Here is a 23,200-nt window from a genome sequence, read left to right as displayed (position 1 = left end):
TTTTCAGCCCAACCAATGTTACATACCCTATTTGGAGACCTTAAGGACAAGTGTGAAATACCCAAAAGACCCAGTCAATGACTCCTTTAATGGTATAATCTACTTTGGACTTGGATGCTGTGGTCCCATTGTGTGTTCCAGCTAATACCTCCCACCCAGGGACATGCACACGATATGGCTAAGGTTGCCCGGGCAGCTGCCCGTTTTCCCTCCTCGAGTCAAAGTGCCCCTCCGAGGGAAAACAAATAAATAGTGAATTTAAACAGCTGCAGAATTTCATGTAGACCTAGATTTCAAAAATCGCCACCCGAAACATTTCATAAAGTAGCCTTATTCACTTCAAATCGATAAGCCTAAAGGCAACAATTGTGGAAGTCAGAAGGGGGAGGGGGCTATGCGGTTTACTCTGCGGTACTGCACGCGACCGCTGCGCGAGCATGCTGCAAGGGCAGCAATCACTATCGAATCAACAGGCATTCAATTATGCTAGCAGGGGAAGAATACAAACAACGAAAATCACCAGTTAACTTAAATTTGCAATAACTGTAGACTAATACAATAACAGGCTTTAATGAACTGAAAACATAAGTTATACGACTTACAGTTCTTAAAGACGCACACACGCAATCTCAACTGAGCTGTGACACGGGTGTCCTTGCTATTCTCCGACATGCACTCTAACAATCACTGCTCATAGACGGCCTAAAATCTTGTACAGTCCTATCTGATACCGTGGCGGCAGAAATTTAGCCAAATCAACATAGGGTAAACACTGAGAAGGCATGTCAAGTTCAAACAGAGGACATTTTCTGAACCTGTTGGATTTGCTTGGCCAATATGACAGCATACTCAAGCTTCATCTTGATGTAGTCAAGGAAAAACAAGCATCAAACCAAAGGTGCCAGGTGTCTCTCCTGTCCAATAGAACACAAAATGACCTCATAAAAGCTCTTAGTATTTATGTGAAACAAGTCATACAGAGGGAAGTGACAGAAGCATCACAATTTTCTATTTTCCTGGACGAGACCTCTGATGTGTCACATATTGAGCAGGTGTCCTTTGTTGTGCGATATGTCCACCGACTTGCATTCACTTTCTCACTGCATTTACTTTGTCATTACTTTCGCATTTACTTTCTTAGTCTGGAAATATTGCCTGACTAATTTGACACCACACAAATGAAATATAATTGAATGAACTAATACGATTAACAGAGGCATTTGCAATTAAATGAAACTAAGAACTTAACGCACCGGAGTTAGGAGTAAAGAAAATAGGAAAATTCTGTTATACAAGGTGAATTCGCTTTTACAACCGATACACGGCTCTAGACTGCTAACTTTTGAGACGTGCGACCTGCAAATTTCATGTTGAAAAACAAGGGAGCGAGTCTGCCTGTGTTGTGTGAGGGGAGGAGGGTCCGTGGGTAATGTCATATACACTTTTGTTCTGCTTGGGTGTCTCGCGAAGGGAGTGATTGACGGCTAATATTAGTAGGTCTATAATCTACAGTAAAGTTAATAATCTAAAGATTAAGTTAAATTGGTTATGTAACGTAGGATATCACTATGCAATTAGCAAGCATTTTTTTAGAGAAATTTAAACATGTCATGCCATAACAGGTATTTACACAAATGCTCCTGTAAGGAGTTGGAAAGATGGGAGGTCGGCAAACTTCTCCCTTTTGGCAAACAGCATTTATTCAAGTAGGCCTACAAAGACAATACTTTTTGAACAGAAAACATAGCTAGGTACCCTCAATGTAGCCCAGAACTCACTGTACGCTTAAAGGTGCAGTGTCCACTTGAACCTGTCCAGGGAATTATGCACAAGACGTAATTTGCCATACTCCCCAAAATATTTTGAGGTTGCACAGAACATTCCGGGATATATATGCGACCAAAATGGCCATAATTTTGAGCCTTAAAAAAATAAATCAAACATGAGTAAGTACTTTTTATTTGTTGAGTACAATTAAGTCAAGAAATTGGCCTCCCCATGTGGTCATTATATATAAACTATTTATTAATTGAATTGAAAGAAAATATGCTTTATAGTGATAGCTAGCATTATTGGGATATGAAGTGGGATATTCAGTTTTTTTCCACAGAATTTGATTCTATTTAAACATTATGTCCTTGCATCATTTTGATGTGAGTGTAGATAGGGACGTCAACAAGCTTTATGTATTGTGTGTCTGTTAAGGCTGCACGATTAATCACATTTTAATCACGATTCCGGTTTCCCACCATCAAATTCTCATGATCGAGCAATATTTAAAATGCGTCACTACGTTCATAGAACGCTCCGTATCAAAGTTCTTTTTTGCAAAGCCAATGTAGCGCTCCGTAAACCAATAGGTGCATTCGGCTGCGGCTGCATGAAACGACCAGCGAGAGTTGCTGCTTGCAGTCGGGGAGGAGTTAACGGCTCCGTAAAGTCGGAAAATTTGTCATTTTAGGTATTGGGCCGGCTGCAGCACTGCATGGTGTCGAGTACACCTAATGTCTGATCACGTGCCTCCATGAGCCAATCAGATTTGTTCCCTGCACCATGCAGCTTAGTTTCTAGATGCAGACGGTTACAGAGGACAGAGTAAAGTGAGAACAATTCCACAACAGATAGCAGTCGGTCATAAGGCTACTATCTTCAAAGAAAACTAAAAAATGTCTAACGTAGCAGAGGGCGAGGCCGAGGGCCTTTTCCCCAGAATCGGATTCTCATCCATTTTATGGAAGCATTTTTGGTTCAAGGCAAGTGACACAAAACAAGAACAGGTCATATGCAACGAGTGCCATAAAGTTGTGTTGGCACCACAAACCCAACACAACGAACCATTTAACCACTTAAAAAAACACCATGAAGTCCAATACGATGAATGTATGAGGGCCAAGAAATACGTTGCAAAAACTAAACAAAGCACAACATCAACTCAGGCAAAAAATGTTGACAGACTAGTGTTTCTATCCAAAAACCAGTAAACTAGTCTTTTCTGCATAGTTATGAAATGTTCTTATTTGGTTACATTCTGTTATGGATTTTTTTTAATTATTGATTGTATGTTTTGAGTTTTATTCACATCCATTATGCAGGTACAATACAGTCCCTGACAAAAAGTATTGTCACTTATCCATTTTGTAGAAACAACTATTTATAACCTGACTTTTAATTAATCAATTGGTTTTAGAAATGGCTCATATGAAAGCTAAAACCCTCCCAAATTATGTTTAATATACTAAAATACATTTGCTTCACTGAAGAAAGATTGATCATTTAATGATCAAAGAAAGGTCAGATTTTGGCAAGACAAAAGTCTTGTCGCCTTGTCATATGATGCACCCAATCCTAGATTACAGCCTCACCTGTGATCAATAATTGATTAATCAATTAGTGGGTGTGTATAAAAAGAACCCCCGCACAACAGACCTTCACATAAACTGCAACTTGACCTCTGACAACATGCCTAAGATTCACTCTGAGACCAAAGTGTTGATTATCAAGAGTCTGAAGACCAGATCCACTGCTGAGGTGGCTTACACCTTCAATGTGTCTCAGTGCCAAGTACAAAGAATGAGAAAAAGATTTGAAGAGACTGGAGATGTTTTTGACAAGCCTAGGTCAGGCAGACCCCGCAAGACAACTGCTCGGGAGGACCGTTTGTTGGCTCGAAAATCCAAGGCCAGCCCCTTTTTCACTGCAGCAGAGCTCCACCAGGCTGGTCACCTCAAGTCCCTGTGTCAACCAGGACAGTTTGTAGAATTCTGTCTCCAAATGGCCTCCATGGTCAAATCAGTGCTCAGAAACCAGCATTAAACAAAAGGCAATTAAAAAAACGTGTGGCATTTGCCAAGGCCCAAAGCCTGCTAAAAGGATGGACGCTGGAAAAGTGGCAGAAGGTGGATTTCTCAGATGAATCTTCGGTGGAATTACATCACAGCCGCCGCAAATATTGCAGGAGACCCACTGGAGCGCGCTGGATCCGAGATTCACCCAGAAAACTGTTAAGTTTGGTGGCGGAAAAATCATGGTCTGGGGTTACATCCAGTATGGGGGTGTGCGAGAGATTTGCAGGGTGGAAGGCAATATCAATAGCCAAAAATATCAAGAAGTATTAGCTACCTCTTACATTCCCAACCATAAAAGGAGTCAAATTTTGCAGCAGGATGGTGCTCCATCGCATACTTCCATCTCTACATCAAAGTTCCTCAAGGCGAAGAAGATCAAGGTGCTCCAGGACTGGCCAGCCCAGTCACCTGACATGAACATCATTGAGCATGTCTGGGGTAGAATGAAAGGGGAAGCATGGAAGATGCAACCAAGGAATCTTGATGAACTCTGGTAGGCATGTAAGACTGCTTTCTTTGCTATTCCTGATGACTTCATCAATAAATCGTATGAATCATTGTCGAACCGCATGGATGCAGTCCTTCAAGCTCATGGAAGTCATACAATATATTAAATATGGATCTCACAGCACCACTACTTCATTCACTGATGTTATGCAACATATTTTTGTATTTGCAGTAAATTATTTATTTAATTTTCACATTTCGGTAGGCGACAACTTTTGTCTTGACAAAATCTGACCTGCGTTCGTTAAATGATCAATCTTTCTTCAGTGAAGCAAATTTATTTTAGTTTATTAAACATAATTTGCAGGGGGGGTAGCTTTCATATGAGCCATTTCTAAAAACCAATTGATTAATTAAAAGTCAGGTTATAAATAGTTGTTTCTACAAAATGGATAAGTGACAATACTTTTGTCAGGGACTGTACATTGTGACAATAAAATTTGATTTGGTTAAAATCAACAAATAATTGTGATAATTAATCGTGATCTCAATATTGATACAAATAATCGTGATTATCATTTAGGCCATAATCGTGTGTGTGTGATATACATACAAATTGCAGACTTGACCCCTCCTCTTTCTGTGGCCTACAGATCAACGCCCTTCACAAGCCACCCTATGAGCACCCTAAGGACCTGAAGACCAGTGGCGGCCGTCTGAGGGTCGGCTATGTCAGCTCTGATTTCGGAAACCACCCCACCTCCCACCTAATGCAGTCCATCCCTGGCATGCACAACTCTGAGAAGTTTGAGGTTGGTGGGACTATTACTGTAAAATATATCACTGTTAACACTTCACCATGTTGACACACTATCATTCAGTGCAACAAGGAAGGACTCAAAAAACTAAACTGTTTGGACCAAAGTCGGATATTTAAATATTTACACTTTTTTTAACAAGCAGTACAAACGTCTGCTTAGATAAACTTTCAGTCAGTTATGTATTTACAAACACATTGGGGTGATATAATTGCATAGCATCAGGGTTTTTCCTGGCTTAGAAGGGCCATTTAGGGGGTGACTATGCACGACAGTAAGCTTGATCAGTCTACGTACAGTAAAGGCTTTGCTGTAAAGTTACCTTATGACAGAAATGTATGCATTTTCTTATTTGTCATTGTTACGCCCCCCAATGGCTCGGAGTGGAAGTACGCAACATAGGGCTACAGGTAAAGCCAGTGAGGGTGCAGTCACACAAACCAGATACTCAATATGAATAATGTAACGTTTATTCGTTATACACAGCAACACCGGGATCAAAGAGGACAATCAGTGGCACCAAAGAAAAGAACATAAGCAAACCCGCCCGCCCCTTAGACCGGTGCTAAACACCTAAAAAAGACGGGTGGTGCTCACTGCTAACCTGGGGAAGTAACAAAAGGTACTACTACGTGGGTGTGAAATGTAGACCCCGGGGTATCTTTCCTATCCCCGTTTGTCCCGGTGCTCGCAACAAAACAAACAGAAACAAAAGAAACTGAAGACAAGACACAAGCAGGCCCCTAAATCAAAGTAAACGGTAAACACAAACGCATAAACAGACGTAAACCAGTACACCAGGAAAACCAATACCAAACATACCAGAGCTCTGCCACAGCTCAACACAAAACCAATCCTCTCTCAAACAAAACTCACAGAAACAAAGGGTTTTTAAAGGGAACTGGTTGATGGGAGGTCTGGAACTGGTGTGGCAAGGAACTGATGACCAATCGGGGAGTCGTATGGCTGAGCGGATAGGGAATCGGGCTAGTAATCAGAAGGTCACTGGTTCGATTCCCGGCAGTGCCAAATGACGTTGTGTCCTTGGGCACTTCACCCTACTTACCTCGGGGGGAATGTCCCTTTACTTACTGTAAGTCGCTTTGGATAAGAGCGTCTGCTAAATGTAAATTTAAATTTAAATTTAATTGGACCTAGGTGTGCACATCTGATGACGTGGGAGAATGAGTCAGTAAGGAGGAGACAGAACACAAAACAACAACACAAAACAGGCAGGGCAAACACAACGTGCATGCACGTAACACTCCCCCCCCTTAAAGAGTCAGCCCATGGCTGACGACACCCCAAACATATCATACAACCAATCAACATGATCATTACAGACCCCGCAGTAACCACCTACCAGCAAGTGTCACACACGAGAAAGAGCGTCTGCAAATACATTCTCTGTGCCCTTCTTGTGGCAGATCACCAGGCTATAATTCTGCATAACCAGAGACCAAGGCATTAGTCGCGGATTGTGTTTGTGCATCCGGTGTAGCGCGTCTGGCAGACGTTTTGGTTTTCTGAAAGAAAACCAAACATGTAGCCAGTAAGTCAGTTCCATAAAAGCAGGTGCACACAGTGTCTCTGTTGTCCCTGTTGTAAGGTATTGTGTTGTTACATGATGTGCTGTTGTGTGTAATGTGGTCATGAATCTTTGAAATGTTGATATACTAATATATTGCATCTGCTGCATGATTGTGTAACTCACACTATGCAGTTAATTGTATTTGCCTAACGTTTTAGAAAGGTCTGACCAGGGACTGGGGATGCAAATTAGCCTTTTGGCTAAAAACCTTTTATGCAACACATATACAACATTATCTATGTATGTAATAATGTGCACGGCATTGTCCCTGACAAATAAACAAATAAATATTATACTGTTCATTTTAAAATGACTAAATGTAATTTTGAACAGACACCAGTGTGTTTATTTGGAAAGATTACTGTATATTTCCACTTTTGATTTGTATTTCCATTTGGTCTTAAAGTTTGGTCTTAAATTTCATTTAGAAGTGGTATTAAAAGGTCATAAAATTTCTTAAATTTAACTTGTTTATACCTGTAGACAACCTGCATACCGTTGTGCAATACAGACATTCTCTTTAGCTATACTGCAAGCCTCGTGCAGTCATTCCCGAAAACGACTCACGTAGGTCAGCACGCTTCGCTGTGTGGGCGAACTCTCGCCCGTTAGCTGGTCCCTCAAAGGGCCCCTCACAGTGTGACCAAACACCAGTTCTGCTGGACTAAAACCCAGGGACTCTTGCACTACACCCCTGCACACAGAGCCAGGGTAACGCCTTCATCCCATTCCCTACCGCTCTCCATGACGTATTTGCGGAGCACTGATTTAAAGGTCTGATGCCACCTTTCAAGTGCTCCCTGCGACTCTGGGTGATATGCACTAGAGGTCCGGTGTGTTATGGACAGTGATGTTAGTACCTGTTAGGGCTGCACAATTAATCAAATTTTCATCACGATCACAATTTCGGCTTCCCACGATCAAATTCACGTGATTGAGCGTGCGATCGAGAAATGCGTCATTCCGTTAATAGAGCGCTCCGTATCAAAGTTATTTTTTGCAAAGCCAATCTAGCGCTCCATAAACCAATAGGTGCGTTCGACATCGGCTGCGGCTGCATGCAACGACCAGCAAGAGTTGCCGCCTGCAGTCGGAGAGGAGTTATAAACGGCTCTATAAAGTTGGAACATTTGTCATTTTATGTATTTGGCTATGATAAACTCTTTCTCCAATCTGTAGGCTGCAGCCGGCTACAGCACTGCATGTAGTCGAGTAAATTTAAAAACGCATATGTGACGGGTATGTAACGGACGTGGTCTTGCGAGTTCCGTCAGGCTTTTCCGGACCGTGTCCACCCTTCACCGAGGGTCGAACACGCCATCTCTGACTTCCCAAGCGCCACCACTACCAGCTACGCCAAAGAAAAGCTAGCTATTCGTTGACGCGGGTGGCCTATTACATACCTGAGTGAGTTTCACCTATTCACATCGGCTACACATACATATGTCTGCGTTTGTACCTCCCGTTCACACTAATACGGCGTAATCGGACACTGAAAACTGAGCTTTTCCAATACGCTCTCCTAGCCGGAGACATTTGAAAACGCCGGGTACGCGTAGTAGTGTGGACGGGGTCCACGGCGCTTTTCAGATACGATGACGCGCAGATGCCATGGCACTGGGGTAGCTTTAGCTAATGTCAAGATGAACATGGAAGGTGAAAGAAATATGCTGCTCCATCTCTATAATTTATTTACCAGTTTAGTTCCTACTTCAGGTACAAGTATTAGCCTATCACTCAATAGATAGCCTATGCGTTACTCCTACGCAGAAGGCGATTTTTGTAGCCTGCTCGGTGTGCCTGAACGATAGGGGGGACAAGGCAGAGAACGTTTAAACCAAACATAGAGCAGCGATTCTGGGTGAGACCTGGCTGAACAGCTAGCTGGTGGGACAATTTTAAAACACCAAATAGTATTGCCAGAGGAGTATGTAAACAGGGCACCGTGGCTGGAGGGAGGGGCAGGAGTGGTGTAACCATGACAACGATTGTCATGTACCCCTGTTAGTGTGGACGGCAAACATTTGGAAAATTATATAAAAACGCTAGTGTGGACGGAGATCATTTGTTTTTTATTGACTGTATATTTTGAGTTTTATCTACATCCATTCTGCAGGTACAATGCATTGTGACAATCAAATTTGATTAGGTTAAAATCAACAAATAATCGTGATAAGTAATCGTGATCTCAATATTGATCGAAATAATTGTGATTATCATTTTGGCCATAACCGTGCAGCCCTAGTACCTGTTTGAATATACCAGAGGGAAAGTTGGTACCTTGATCGGTTTGTACAGTCTTAGGCAGGCCAAAAGTAGAAAATAACTTGATCAGGGCCCTTACTACTGACTGGGCTGTTATACACCTAAGAGGGACCGCTTCAGGGTACCGGGTTGCAAGGCACATTATTGTTGGGAGGAACTGGTTGCCGGATTTTGACTTTGGCAGATGACCAACACAATCAACCAGTACGTGTCCGAACGGTTCCCCTACAGCCGGGATTGGGTGAAGAGGGGCAGGCTTTATGACTTAATTAGGCTTCCCCATGATCTGACATACATGATATGTGCGGCAAAACCTAGACAAGTCTTGGTTCAGACCTGACCAGAAGAAATGTCTCAACACTCGGTCATAAGTCTTTGTGATACCAAGATGACCGGACCAGTGATGGTCATGAGCCAGCAACAGAACGGACTGTCGGTACAGTGTAGGCACAACAAGCTGAACAACATCACCCCACTCATTATCAGAACCAGCATGCGGTCTCCACTGCCGCATCAGGACACCATGCTCCATGAAATAAGCCGCTGCTGTGTTTTTAGCTCCCTCCGGAGCAAGAGCAGCAGCAAAACACCTGGCTAGAGAGCCGTCTTCCTTCTGGGCCTCGATAAGACTATCACAGCCCATAGGTAACCTGATTGCCTCTGGAGTGTATCGCACCCAACCTTAAGCTGGACACTCGGCTCAGCAGTAGCCTGAGAAAACACTGGTGGTGACACAGGCTGGCCAGACAATGCAGTCGTGAACAGGGTGTCCGACAAGTCTACTGCTTTGCTCTGACTACGTGCTTGAGCATGGGTGACTGCACACACAGGAAATATTTTAGGGAAGTCCTGTGCCAACACATCAGGCTGCAGAATCTCAGGTCGCTCTTGGACCTCTAAAACTGGCATTACCATCCCACCAGCAATGTCGTTCCCTAGCAGAAACGTAACACCCCTAACGGGCAAAGACGGGCGCACGCCCACTTTGAACACCCCATTCGCCGAGCCACAGGTCAGATGTACCTGATGGAGCGGTACAGATACGAAGCCCATTTCGATGCCTTGCACCAGCACACAAGAGTGTCGTTAGAGAAAGGTAATGCGTCAGACAATATAAAAGACTGGGCTACTCCAGTATCCCTTAGTGTGCGCACAGGGCACTGGTTCATCGCATCCGCCTTGAGGGAAACCAACTTGTCCAATATAAACGGAGCATAATAGGGTTCCAATGTGTCCCCCTCCATCTCCGGGGTTAGTAGCACCACTAGACCCACCTCTTTTGGTCGTTTATTTGGCTGTGACTGCTGCTTGCATTTCAACATAAAGCAGTCGGCCTTAAGGTGTCCTGTTTGGTGACAGTAGTAGGGATGTCACGAGAACCGATACGTACGATACCTTTTAGATGCTAAAATAACAAAACATAGACGATGCCCATTTTTTTGAAGCACCGTGAGCACCGATGCCAGATGTTAGCATTGGTGCTGCGCCTCTTCTGGAACTGATGGGGGCAGTATTCAGGTGTGTTCCAGTCGACATTTACATTCTGAAAGCCAAGATAGCAACTGCAGCTGTAGCGATCGCCCCACCTCGACTTGTTGACAAGGCACAAAAAGTTGTTTGGAAATACTTTGCGTTTGAGGCAGATGACCGTGGCGTTATAATTAATCCGCAGAAGCCATTATGCAAAAAATGCTACAGTGGTCTTCAGACCAAGGGAGGTAATGCTTCCAATTTAGCTAAGCACCTGAAAGATCGCTATCCGGATTTGTTTAAAGAATTCAAGGTTATTATAGTTTTGAATTTTTCACTAGTTTTTATTTTTATTTAGTTTTGACTTTGTTTTCAATTTCAGTTTAGTTTTAATTAGTTTTTAAAGCAGGTTTGCTCGTTTAGTTTAGTTTTTATTTTTGGAAAATGCTTAGTTTTAGTTTAGTTATTAGTTTCAGTTTTAGTCTTTACCGGAGAATGTTACAGACCAAGGTTTTTTTTGAAAACGTACCATTTTAAAAAATGTATTTAGGACAGATGAACAGCCATCCACAAAAGACTATGAAATATGTGTCAGTCAGTGTGTTTGTGTCATTAACCAGAAAAATTCCAACAACAGAACATAAAATGTAGATATGGGTACAAGTATGTAAACAGTCTACACAAGATGTAATAACCAATAGACTAAAGACACACGTGAACAGCATGTACTAAACCCATTAATGAGCCACACATGACATTGCTTGGGAGCCGGGAATAGTATCTAGTATCTAGTTGCTATGCTAGCTGATTAGCTAGCTAAGGACACTTAATAACTTAATCAATATAAATGGAAGAGTTCAATTTGCATGAAATAATTACTAGTTGTCTAGCGGATGTTATAGTCTCCTCTATTTAACTCCTAAAATTATAATGGGAAAACTTAAAAACCATGTGTGCAACTTCGTATGAAAGTGTTCATATTCACGGGTGCATAATCACATTAACGCGAGTTCATCACAAGTAAACAGCTGCAAACTGTATGTAGCTACCTAACCTATGTGTGTGTTAAGAATGCTGAAAGGATTAGGAATAACAACCAGTAGTCAATGTGCAAGCTGAATGGTGATTTAAAATACTGTATTGGGTTTACATATTTGTAAATCTGACTCTGAAAGAGTCACTGCCTAACCAGTCACGTACAGCATGTTACTGTTCGAAGTAATCTCAAATAGGACTCTGTGGCTTTCTCCCGACTTTTGCCGGCTTGATACCAGGCGAGGGGCGTGTACTAAAAGTGGTACAGCGGAAGATAGACTGGCTATGTATGAAATAAATTGACACCTATGAAATCCATTGACAAAGACAAAAACTAAGACATTTTCTCTATAATTCTATTTTAGTTAGTTTTATAAAAACACAATACAGTTTCAGTTAGTTATCGTTTTTTTTCTTTTTTTTTCAGTTAACGAAAAAAAATCACACGTTGTCGTTAACGATAATAACCTTGGTTCTGATTCAGTTCCAGAAGAGGCGCAGCACCAATGCTAACATCTGGTATCATACAAAACAAATCAATGTTCGTTGTGGTCGCGACAAAATTCTGGAATCCAAAGAATGCACTTTTTCAGTTTTTTTTTTAATCTGTCCTACAGAAATACGTTACATGATGTTTTGAGTCACGTGTTGCACGTGCCCACCATCTCCATATGTACATAACATATGTACATAACATAAACCATTGGATTATGTTATGTACATAGTTTAGGTTAGCTATGCTGTGGTTTTAACAATAGCCTATCCTACCTTGGTTAGAAGGTAAACTCATGTTCATCTTGTTAGCTGAATGATTGTGCTATGCTCTATTGCACATGTTTTGTATGTCTTCTGTAATTTTGCTATTTTAAAAATATTTTAATGAAGAAGTTCATGTTTCAAGTTCAAGTACATGGAATCTTAGAAAATCTTATTTATTTTGACCGTGGTATCGAAATTGGCATCGAGAATCGTGTTATTTTACTTGTATTGGCACCGACTACTGAATTGTTGGTATCGTGACACCCCTAGACAATAGTAACACTCCCGTTCCTCGTTGGAGAGGAGAGGCAACGGGCGTGGCCGACTGGACTGCACTCCGGCCGGGGCAGAAGGGGTAAAAACCCTACTCTAATTCCGGGAAGGTCCAAAGCAGCGGTCCCCAACCTTTTTTGCGCCACGGACCGGTTTAATGTTGCAATATTTTCACGGACCGGCCTTTAAGGCGTGGCGCATAAATACATAAAATAAAATGATACGACCGGCATACAAACGGTGGCATTTTCTAAATACAATAATAAACGTGAATCCACTGTGTACTCTTATGCAACTTTATTAGCAGCGGCCTCGTAACATCGTGCCAACAACATAACATGAATCCTCTCTGCCCTTATTATGTCCATGTCTCTGCGGCTCTGCCCTGCTCTGCCCCAAACACTCTCTGGTCGCTATGGTAACATTTAAACATGCCTTCAAAATAATACGCAACACAAAAACAAATATTTAAAGTGCTTTTTTTTTTTATAAAACTGTAATAATGTAATTATTTATTCTTTCTCTGCGGACCGGTACCAAATGACCCACGGACCGGTACCGGTCCGCGGCCCGGGGGTTGGGGACCGCTGGTCCAAAGGACACCAATTGATAAATGTCTATCATGCTTAAATAAATAAAAACTCATTAACAAAACTGGTAAAAAAAAATACAACTTTGGAAGGTGAGGGAGGGAAGTGAGTGTGAGGGAGAGGGCAGGCAGTCAGTTGCAGAGGTCACATCCTGCTTCAGAGCATTTCACCCTCTTTTTATTGTCTAAATAAAAGGCTCTGACATGGTAGTCTTTCTCATCAGTCTTTCCTTAATCCTTAAAGGCCCTTGCACACTGAGTGCGAAATTTTTGTAAATGCGTTTTTTCGTAATCATCAACCTCAACATTCGGTGGCTCTGAATTTCCCCCCCAAAAAATGCTGACTATGGATGCGAAAATGCCGAAAACTGAACTCAATCCGAACTTTTTTGGGATGGACGGAAGTTTTGGAGGCAGTGTGTAAGCGCGATTGACATAACGTGAGGTCGTATTAATTTTTTTACATGCGAACATTTCGGATACGAATTTCGGACTCAGTGTGCAATGGCCTTAACGCTTGCTTAAACTTGCCAACAAAAGCAGTTTACTCATATGAGTGTTTGCGTCCTCTGGAGTTGCACTTGCTTGTTTGTTGACTCTCAGTGGCTGGCACAAAGAGTGCAGCGTCCATGCTGCATGTATTTTTTGTAAAAGATAGAAATTTGAACTAGCCCACTAGGCAGTATCGCTTGACCTTATATTTTATATCAAACACTTTACTAATACATTTATTAATATATTGTGATATCCAAGATAGGGCAAAATCCATATCATGGCACAATGCAATACCGGTATTTGCGTTCATACCGGTATACTGCCCACCCCTACTCTGGTGTAACGTAGGCTAGCGTGAAACTAGCTGTTGCTAGCTAGTTAATTAGCTGTGTTATCTGCCTCATTCGGTAGCATGCCAATAGTACTATTCAAAGTTTATATCACCAGTACTAAACTTACCAGCTCTCTTAACTTATTATTATTATTATTATAATTGACTGGTTGTTATAAAGCCCCATCACTATATCATAGACCTCTTGTGGAGATACAGTCACATCTTCACTTTTGTCAATATTACCAACTACGAATTAAACGCTTTTGACACAGTTAAAAATTTCACTATAGTGTTTTTGCCACAGCTGAGCGATCTGCTCTGCTCCACTTGTGCCGTCAATGTTAGTTGGTAGGGGCAACCAAAGGGTTACTTTCACCGCTGCGTAAAACCTGAGGGATTCCTGCACTTTCCATCTTTGATGAGCGTCGTAAATAAACAGTGTTATACCGCAGCTACGGTATAACGGAAATTTTTTAGAAGTATTGAAACCGTGACATACCTTGAAACCGGTAACCAGCCCATGCCTAATGTAGGCACAACAGGAGATTGTTGTGTCAAGACGCTTTCTCACCTACTGGAAATACAGTTTGAGCCCTAAACCCTAGATCATTGATTAGCATGTAACGATGCACGTTACATGTAGAGAATATATATATATATATATGGTGACTCATGCATGCCTCGTCTTGCACTGAGAAAAGTCCAACATGGATTGAAACGTTGGCACTTTATCATCGTCTGTCCCTACCACTGAGCCAAAGACGACTAACAAAGGACAGGTGAAAGTGAACCCCTGTGAACCACATAAAAATATGTTCCCTGGAAACAGGATTACGGTTTTGCAAGTTGATGGGATATGCTGATGGTAATGGTTTTTATGCATATGTCTGCTTCTCCTAGGTGTTCTGCTATGCCCTGAGCCCAGATGACAGCACCAACTTCCGTGTCAAAGTGTTGGCCGAAGCTCATCACTTTACTGACCTGTCCCAGGTCAATCACTATAGTTGATCATCATATTGGTGGATTTAAATAACTTGTGCTGCAGACCAAACCTGAGACAAACACTGTCAAACAATTTGAGTGCATGCGTCTCTAAGATAAGTTTTGCATGTGTTAAATTGACCTCTCCATTCCCTCTCTTTCTTCTTTCTCTTCCTTCACTTCACCTCTCGTTGCTTAGATACCCTGTAATGGTAAGGCTGCCGATCGTATCCAACAGGATGGACTCCACATCCTGGTCAACATGAATGGCTACACAAAAGGTGCCCGCAACGAGCTCTTTGCACTGCGCCCTGCTCCCATCCAGGTAGGACTGCTGCACACATGCATACAGATTCCTAGTTTAAGTAAGAAACCAGTAAAGTGGGAGTACAACGGTACTTAGGAATGGTTTGCTGAACCCAATGCTAGTTTCCTCAAGGATCACAATGACTCTTGCTTAGACTTTTGCTCTTGTTGGTTAGTGGTAGCTGATTTAAACTGTTGTATTCTATTTTAGTTAATCCTACTTTTGTTGCTTTCCTACAGGTAGACTTGCACTTAGAGAATAATGTTGTTTAATTGTAACTTGCTTAACTACATGCTCTTATGGTTTTTTCCCTTTAGCACTTATTTTTTGGTTGTTCACAATGTGTACTTCTTGTTTTTGGCTACCTGCAATGCTTTGGGGCTATCTTGTTGTTATTATCATTGACCTATGGAAGTCGCTTTGGATAAAAGCATCTGCAAAATGAATGAATTTAAATTGATGAGTTGATCACTAATGTAAAAATAGTTTGGAGACATTGCGTAATAATAATGTATTTGCAATGATGACATCAGAAGAATGACTTACTCTGTTCTCCTCTCTCCTTGCTGTCCTCCTCCTACCTCCTGCCTTTCTTCGTCCTCAGTGCATGTGGCTGGGTTACCCTGGCACCAGTGGAGCTCCTTTCATGGACTACATAATCTCAGACAAAGAGACGTCACCCATTGAGGTTGCAGAGCAATACTCTGAGAAACTGGCCTATATGCCCAACACCTTCTTCATAGGAGACCATGCTAACATGTTCCCCCACCTCAAGGTAGGCAGGGTAATCCATGAGTGGGATTTAAACCTTGGTCTCTATGGGCATAAACTATATATTTATTAGAGAGCTGCTGACCTTCCAAGACTTATCATGTTCTCTTCCCCTCTGTGGTCATACATGTGATTTGTCAGAAAAAAGCTGTGATTGACTTCAAGTCAAATGGCCACATCTTTGACAACAGAGTTGTGCTAAATGGCATTGACCTGAAGGCCTTCCTGGACAGCCTGCCCGATGTCAAGGTTGTAAAGGTGAGAACCAAGAATTGAGGCCTCTGGGTCATGAGGTAAAGAAGTTCTAAAGTCCACCCACTGTTGGTCTTGTCATCCTGGCTTGTCCCTTAGGCAAATTTAAAACATGAATCTTTTGTCTTAATTTTTTTTAAATTATTGTTGTGTTTTGTCTTCCCATCTTTTTCCAACCCTATATGTTGGATTTCTCCCCATCTCTGCTGTCTTCCCTCCCCCAAGATGAAGTCTGACATCCAGGAGACCTCAGACAACAACGGGGCTCTCTCCATGCCTGTCATCCCCATGAACACTGCAGCAGAGGCCATCATCAATATGATCAACCAGGGACAGATTCAGGTCACCATCAACAGCTTTACTGTCAGCAATGGACTGGCCACCACACAGGTAGAACACACACTTTATTGCACAGGCTGCCACGCTTGTAGTCAAACACACGCCTTACACAACAATACTGAAAAAAGACACATTTTGACATCTTTCATGTCTACATTACAAACTGAGGAGTAGGGGTGGGTAAAATAGTCATAATATACATGTGAGTACGTACAATAATATACATCGTAGCACGTCTTGCTGCTGGTAATAAGAAATAGCTTTTGAAGACATTTGTTTTTATATACTAATTGCCATTTTAATAAGTGCTGTGTGGTTTCCTATAACTCATGTAACCTTACACATAATCCCAACCACCACAACAATAACTAGAGAGGGTACAATTTCTGGGGGAATTGTAGGGTGTGCTTGCTTGTGTTGGTTGCAGGGGTCCGTATTTAAATTACATTTTACAACTGATATTTCTGTATATTTTAAATGAAAATGCATAGCCTACTTATTTATAAAGATTACATATATTTAAAAGCATATTTCTTTCTGCTCATTTACAACTCAAAATACTAAGAGTGAAGAGTAGAATGAAATAGTTGCCTTCTCATTTCCCCTGCAAGAGGGAATGGTGATCAGCAACCTCATAGTTGAATCAAAACAAATACATTTGGCAGACCGGTGTAAAAATTGACCTAATCTCTATGACTTAAACGTCATTGTAAGTTTTTCCCTTCTTGTGATATTTTCAAGCATTTAGCCTACTCATATTGCATTCATACATTAATAAAAAAAAACTTTCGAAACTTATTTTAACAACGACATTACCAGCAGTAGCTATCTCAGATGGAATCGCGATGGAATCAAATAGTACAAGGCTAACTGAAAATATGCCCCCAAAAACGTAAATAAGCTTGACATTTATTTAGGGGAAAATCACTCATTCATAAACATGTCAGCGGTAGCGATCATTGTCAGTAACAAGGATATACGATATAGCCCTGCTTTGTGGAAAAGGTGCCCCGGTAAATTGTAGGCTACTACTACTAGTTGTACTAGACTATCTTGGTAGCGATTGCGTTGGTTGAATTTGATTTAACGTTACTTCCGTTGTACGGTCTAGGCTGAAATGAATTATTTTCATGAACAGATTGACAAAGTTTAGGCTGTGGCAATGGAGTTCAGGTTAGTAGTCACTAGTCAGATAGTTTCACCCATTGAAAGACTTTTGATTTAAGTAAGGGTAGTGCCGAACATGTGCCGCCGTTTGACTTCCTACTAGTACTGTAAACAGCTGTGGAGATGTTTTTGTTAGCTACTAGACTAGGCTACAGCGTTGCAGTGAGCTACACTGGTTTGAAACCACAGGTAATGATAATTTCACCCACAAATCGTTTACTTGTAATATAATGTCATAATAAATCCTACAACGAAAATGTATTTGTGAGGAATGTTAATTTTAACGATTGAAAACAGATGCATCATAGACCGCTGTAGTATGTGTTGCCCGGGCAACAGAGGCTAATGTCATGATGCTAATGCTTCAGTGAAATAGTTGACTACTGTTTCCGAAAGTAGATGTACTTCCTTAATAATATTAGCTTATATTGTACATTACAAATTACAATTGTGTGTCATATCACAAAGTAAAATGAGCAAATAGTTATCACCCAGGCCTCTTTGCTTGTGGCGTTTCTGCAGCTGCCTTGCAGTAAAGCAGTTATCCCAAAAGTTAACGAGCTGCTAAACTAATGTTCTGCTAGAGATAGTCACGCTAGTTTTTGTGACGTTCGTGGCGTCACTGACTGTTCCTAGCAAGTTAGCCACCGTTAGCTTCACTTTTCGCCACAAGAACTTAATTTCTACTTAAACCGCGCAACAGAACGTAAATCCCAATACAAGCAACTCAATCGCTACCAAGACGAAACGATTGACACCTATGTTGTCTATTTAGTCCAGTCAGCACTGCTAACCTGCCCATATCAGTTGTAAAAACAAATTAGCTTCCAAATAATTGAGCAAAATGTCCCTATTTTCCTCTCTACAAACTCGGGTGCATTAAGCGCTTAGTTTCATTTAATTGCAAAAGCCTTTGTTAATTGCATGAGTTCATTAACTAAACAAAATTCACTGAAGTTATACAGCCTCCTACCTCTAGGCCACATTAGTCCAATCGCTTAGTGAAGCGTACACTGCGAGATCAACATGGTTGAAAAAGATCCATCGCGAAACAGTAATTATTTTGGGGAAATATCTCAATTCTTACCCAAACCATGTATAACGTGGCACTGCACGTTGAACTTTGCAGAGTTCCTGGTTCTCAAGATAATTGTGGGAAACTCCCCCTAAAATCCCATTTAAAAAAATCGAGATTCCTGGGATTATTAGCTTGGTGACTTAGCTGGAAAAAAGAATTGTAATGGCTCCTACGTAGTTCCGCTCAATTTGGATTTTGCTTCTGTACCAGGTCTGGGAGTTTGACTCTGAAGTCGGTTTTCAGAAACAATTTTTTTGTAGGTCCAATCAGCGAACAGAGGGAGTGGCTGAGAAGGATGATGTTAATGTCGTGCTCTACTTTGAGTAGTTTAGTAATGGTGGCGGAGAAAGATGCGAGCGAAGCTATTCTGCAGTTGTGGCAACGCCTCCGAATATCCATAAGTTAAAGCCGGAGCAAGTACATTCCTTGCTGAGTTTTGTTGGTGGCCATGATGTTGTGGCCCTCCTCCCCACGGGGTTCGGGAAAAGTTTGATTTTCCAGCTACGGCAGCTTGCTCTGTTACAGTAGTGGTGTAGGAGTTGGCTAAGGCGAACGCTTGCGATTGGTAATGGCAGATCAGAGTGGCTCTGGGCAGATCCAATAGTGCTAGATAAACATAAGTAATACATTTATTTTTTGCAAATATTCACACATGGGTGAAACAAACATTTTATGACTTTGGTAGTTTGTAACAATTTAGCTAATGGTATGCTAACCCATTTGTGAAGAAAACAAAAGTTTGAATTGTAACTGACTATCAACACGGAAATTTGAACACAACATCCCTGTCTGAAGACTCGTGGATGGAAAACCGGCTGCACAGTGATGCAAATCAAAAACTCTGCATCACATGCCCACAACTCGACTGCAAGCTTAGTTAATAAGCAACAAATTGAGTATTCAGTGACCCCAAACATGTTTATTATATTGAGTGATTTCAACTACTTAATGTAGTTTCGATGTGCCACATTTGAAAAGATTGTGCTATGGCATTTTTTATTTGTGGGGGGCAGTTTTATGCAAAAGAAAAATAAGAATACTAGCAATGGGTTTCCTCCTGATGGAGGAACCCTAAATACACAATTCATGTATCTGTTAACATATACCTGCCTCTAATCCTCCTCTCTTGTCACACCCTTTGCACCGTGGGAGGATCTTATCCAGACTCTAATTTTGTCCTCCCTCTCATCGACCATTTGTGGTCTTTCTTAGATCAACAACAAAGCTGCCACCGGAGAGGAGGTGCCACGCACCATTGTGGTGACGACCCGCTCCCAGTATGGCCTGCCAGAGGATTCAATTGTCTACTGCAACTTTAATCAGCTCTACAAGATAGATCCTCCTACATTGCAGATGTGGGCCAATGTAAGATCAATCAGTCAACTCATCTTTGCGCCCTTTATAGCTCAGTGATCAGAAAGTTCCTTCTCTGTGGAAGAGTTCAATTCACTGATAGACATGATTATATGGATAAAATGATAAACATAAAATTGAGACCACTGCACCTTTTTCATGTAATAAATACAGTAATATTTTAGTAATTTGATGAAAAGTTATTTTTCATAACATCCCTTCTTCTCTGTCCTGATCAGATCCTGAAGCGTGTTCCCAACAGTGTGCTCTGGCTGCTGCGTTTCCCTGCTGTGGGGGAGCCCAACATTCAGCAGTATGCCCAGAACATGGGCCTGCCTGCCTCCCGCATCATTTTCTCCCCTGTTGCACCCAAGGAGGAACATGTGAGGAGGGGCCAGCTTGCCGACGTGTGTCTGGACACCCCACTCTGCAACGGCCACACCACGGGCATGGATGTACTCTGGGCTGGCACACCCATGGTCACTATGCCAGGTAAAAAAAAGTTTGTTTTCAAGCCTGATAAAAATGTGTATAGGTGTGACTGTGTGGCAGAGCAGTGGATATCTCTGACAATTGTCGGCCCAATGTAGTGTCATAACCTGTGTGTGTGAGACAGGTCGGTCTTTAAATGACAACTCTTTCCGTACAGGAGAGACCCTAGCATCACGCGTGGCTGCTTCCCAGCTCACCTGTCTAGGTTGTCCTGAGCTCATTGCCCTCACCCGTCAAGAGTATGAGGATGTGGCCGTCAAACTAGGCTCTGACATGGAATAGTAAGAACTATATTGTTTCTTCCACCCTCTGCCTCTCATTTTCACCTCATCTCATTTTCATCTTATCTTTTATCTTTATATGCTTCTATTCTTAGTCCCACTAGCTCATCTGTCCTGGCCTAGCATTTAGATTGATGAAAGCTGTCTGGTTCTTGATTAAACCCCTCACCTTTTCCATAGTCTGAAGATGATCCGAGCTCGTGTGTGGAAGCAGCGTATCTGCAGCCCCCTGTTCAACACCAAGCAGTACACCATGGACCTGGAGAAGCTCTACTTGCAAATGTGGGAGCACCATGCTGCTGGGGCCAAGCCTGAACACCTGGTGAACTTGCAGCCCATCGAGAGTAGCGAGAGTGCCTGAAGCGGCTGCACGCTTAAAAATCCTAAACCCTCCTTCCCCAACCCTATTCCTTTTGACCTTCACTCCTTACCCTTATGCCGAACCGTGACCCCTAATACCCTGCCCTGTCAATGGGACTGTTGTGGAAGCTGTAGGTATAACTCGCCTTTCTTCCTTTTCTCCTCCCCTCATCATCATCATCATTTAACTGCATGTGTGTCCACGAGCCAGATGGAGAGCCTGATTCATCCCACCCCCTCCTCCACCCACGCCACACGCTCACCTATGCCCCAGCTCTTCACCTGAGACTATAGCCCCACCAACCGCCACTGCATCCAGAGAGAGTGGGGAGAAAGATAAATACCCCCAACCATTCCCCCCTCATCCTCCCTTGTATGTCAGAAACATGCAGTCCAATGTGTGATTTTCTGTCATCTTTCGTGTGTGTGTGTGTGTATGGGACTTGTTGGGGGCTCATTGTGGAGAAAGTCCCTGATCACTTCCCAAGGCTCCATCAAGTTGTGGTCTACTTATATTTGGATGAAGTGTGTCAGTGTGTAAAAGGGACTATGTGAAGATGTTACAAAAAGTTTAATGAGCTTTAACATGATGCACATGTAAAACTTTCTTCTTTTTTTTTCATTAGTTTGCAACGGCTGGGTTTTGTTTGTTAACTTTAAAGCTATTGAGAGAGAACATGGTGAAGGGAAATATAGATGTTTCAGTTATCTTGGGATTGAGAGAGATTGGTTCTTTTCTTTCTTTTATTTGCCAAATGCCCACTTTTAGTTGTTTGTTTTTTGTCACGTGTCAATGTAAGAAAAATGCCCCCATAGATTTTTCTTGGCCTCTGCTGAGTGACACATACCATGCTTGGAAGGGAACTGTGGGCTGGGCAGACAGAAGAGTAACAGTATGTTTTCCTTGGAAATGGTCAGGGTTTCAAAATCAAAGAAATTGACTGTACCCTAAATTCTATCACTCTAACCAGGAACAAACTAGGTAAGTATTTTCTAAGAAGGTTTTTGTTTTGTACTCGTCTATTTTATTTATGCGCTGTCAATGGTATACTGCAACGCTCAGACTCAATCTGTTGAAATAAAGAAATATGGCAAATCATGTGGAATAGGTTTGTCACTTTTTGTCCATGGATCATCGGGGTTACTTTCTAACATAGCAAATTACACATGTCATATATGGATCACATTTAATAAGGTCAGTTTGATTATTTTTGTACAGGCTCAAGTGTTGGTCTCTGAAAAGTTACCTCAGTATGGGATTGCTGAAAATAGTTTCATGGTTGCAGTTTCATGGTTGCAGTCATTGTGAAATATGTCATTGAATGTCACTTTTCACCCATCAAAGTTGGAAAGGCACATTTAACACCATTAAGTGCTACATGTTTTTCATTTTGTAATTTATATACTTCCCTTTCAATAAAAATATTTCCTGCTATATATTATTTAAGTCGGTAAAATTCCTCCATGGAATGCATCTGGAAAAACAAAATGTGACTGTGTTCCGTTTTTTTTTTTTCGTTCTCTTAAACTCGTTTGACGTCATCAAGGCCAAGTACTTATTTTATTTTAATAAAATAAAAACATTTGTAAGGGTTTATTATATAAAATCAAAATGATCCATCAATGAATACAGGTTTCTGGCTTGGGGAATATACATTGCTTTCAGTGCTTTCAGTTTTCAGCTCATATTTGAAAAATGTATTTAAGGTAGTGTTTAAAGGTATCTGCATTTATGGATAAAAGATTTGGATAATATTACAATATTCAAGAAGAAATAAAATGTCAACATGTATTATTCCAAATGTAACTACATTCCAAGCAAAAGAGGATATAACAGAATTTTTATTTTTTTCAACCAGGGGCGTAGCCAGAACCTTTCTACTGGGGTGGCCAGGTTA

The 23,200-nt window shown here is 41.6% G+C and overlaps 1 protein-coding gene across 14 annotated transcripts in view; it reads left to right on the top strand.

Moving 5' to 3' along the window:
- Nucleotides 1-22,401, top strand: part of ogt.1 (O-linked N-acetylglucosamine (GlcNAc) transferase, tandem duplicate 1) — a 54,635-nt gene extending 32,234 nt beyond the window's left edge. For 7 of the 14 annotated variants that reach the window (XM_084697379.1, XM_084697376.1, XM_084697375.1 and 4 more), the window contains 11 exons: nucleotides 4,946-5,104; nucleotides 14,822-14,911; nucleotides 15,102-15,227; nucleotides 15,814-15,984; nucleotides 16,122-16,238; nucleotides 16,458-16,622; nucleotides 20,029-20,181; nucleotides 20,409-20,661; nucleotides 20,786-20,942; nucleotides 21,123-21,264; nucleotides 21,514-22,401. In XM_084697379.1, coding sequence (XP_084553505.1) covers nucleotides 4,946-5,104; nucleotides 14,822-14,911; nucleotides 15,102-15,227; nucleotides 15,814-15,984; nucleotides 16,122-16,238; nucleotides 16,458-16,622; nucleotides 20,029-20,181; nucleotides 20,409-20,661; nucleotides 20,786-20,942; nucleotides 21,123-21,264; nucleotides 21,514-21,588 — 1,608 coding nt within the window. In that variant the 3' untranslated portion in view covers nucleotides 21,589-22,401. Of the gene's footprint in view, nucleotides 1-4,945; nucleotides 5,105-14,821; nucleotides 14,912-15,101; nucleotides 15,228-15,813; nucleotides 15,985-16,121; nucleotides 16,239-16,457; nucleotides 16,623-20,028; nucleotides 20,182-20,408; nucleotides 20,662-20,785; nucleotides 20,943-21,122 lie in introns of all 14 variants that reach the window. The other 7 variants (XM_084697384.1, XM_084697383.1, XM_084697381.1 and 4 more) reach the window with 3 other exon arrangements.
- The last annotated feature ends 799 nt before the right edge of the window (nucleotides 22,402-23,200 follow it).

This window comes from Hypomesus nipponensis, chromosome 1, assembly GCF_054491055.1.
Source record: "Hypomesus nipponensis isolate SF chromosome 1, ASM5449105v1, whole genome shotgun sequence".
Lineage (NCBI taxonomy): Eukaryota > Metazoa > Chordata > Actinopteri > Osmeriformes > Osmeridae > Hypomesus > Hypomesus nipponensis.
This window is presented reverse-complemented; position numbering and strand designations above follow the sequence as displayed.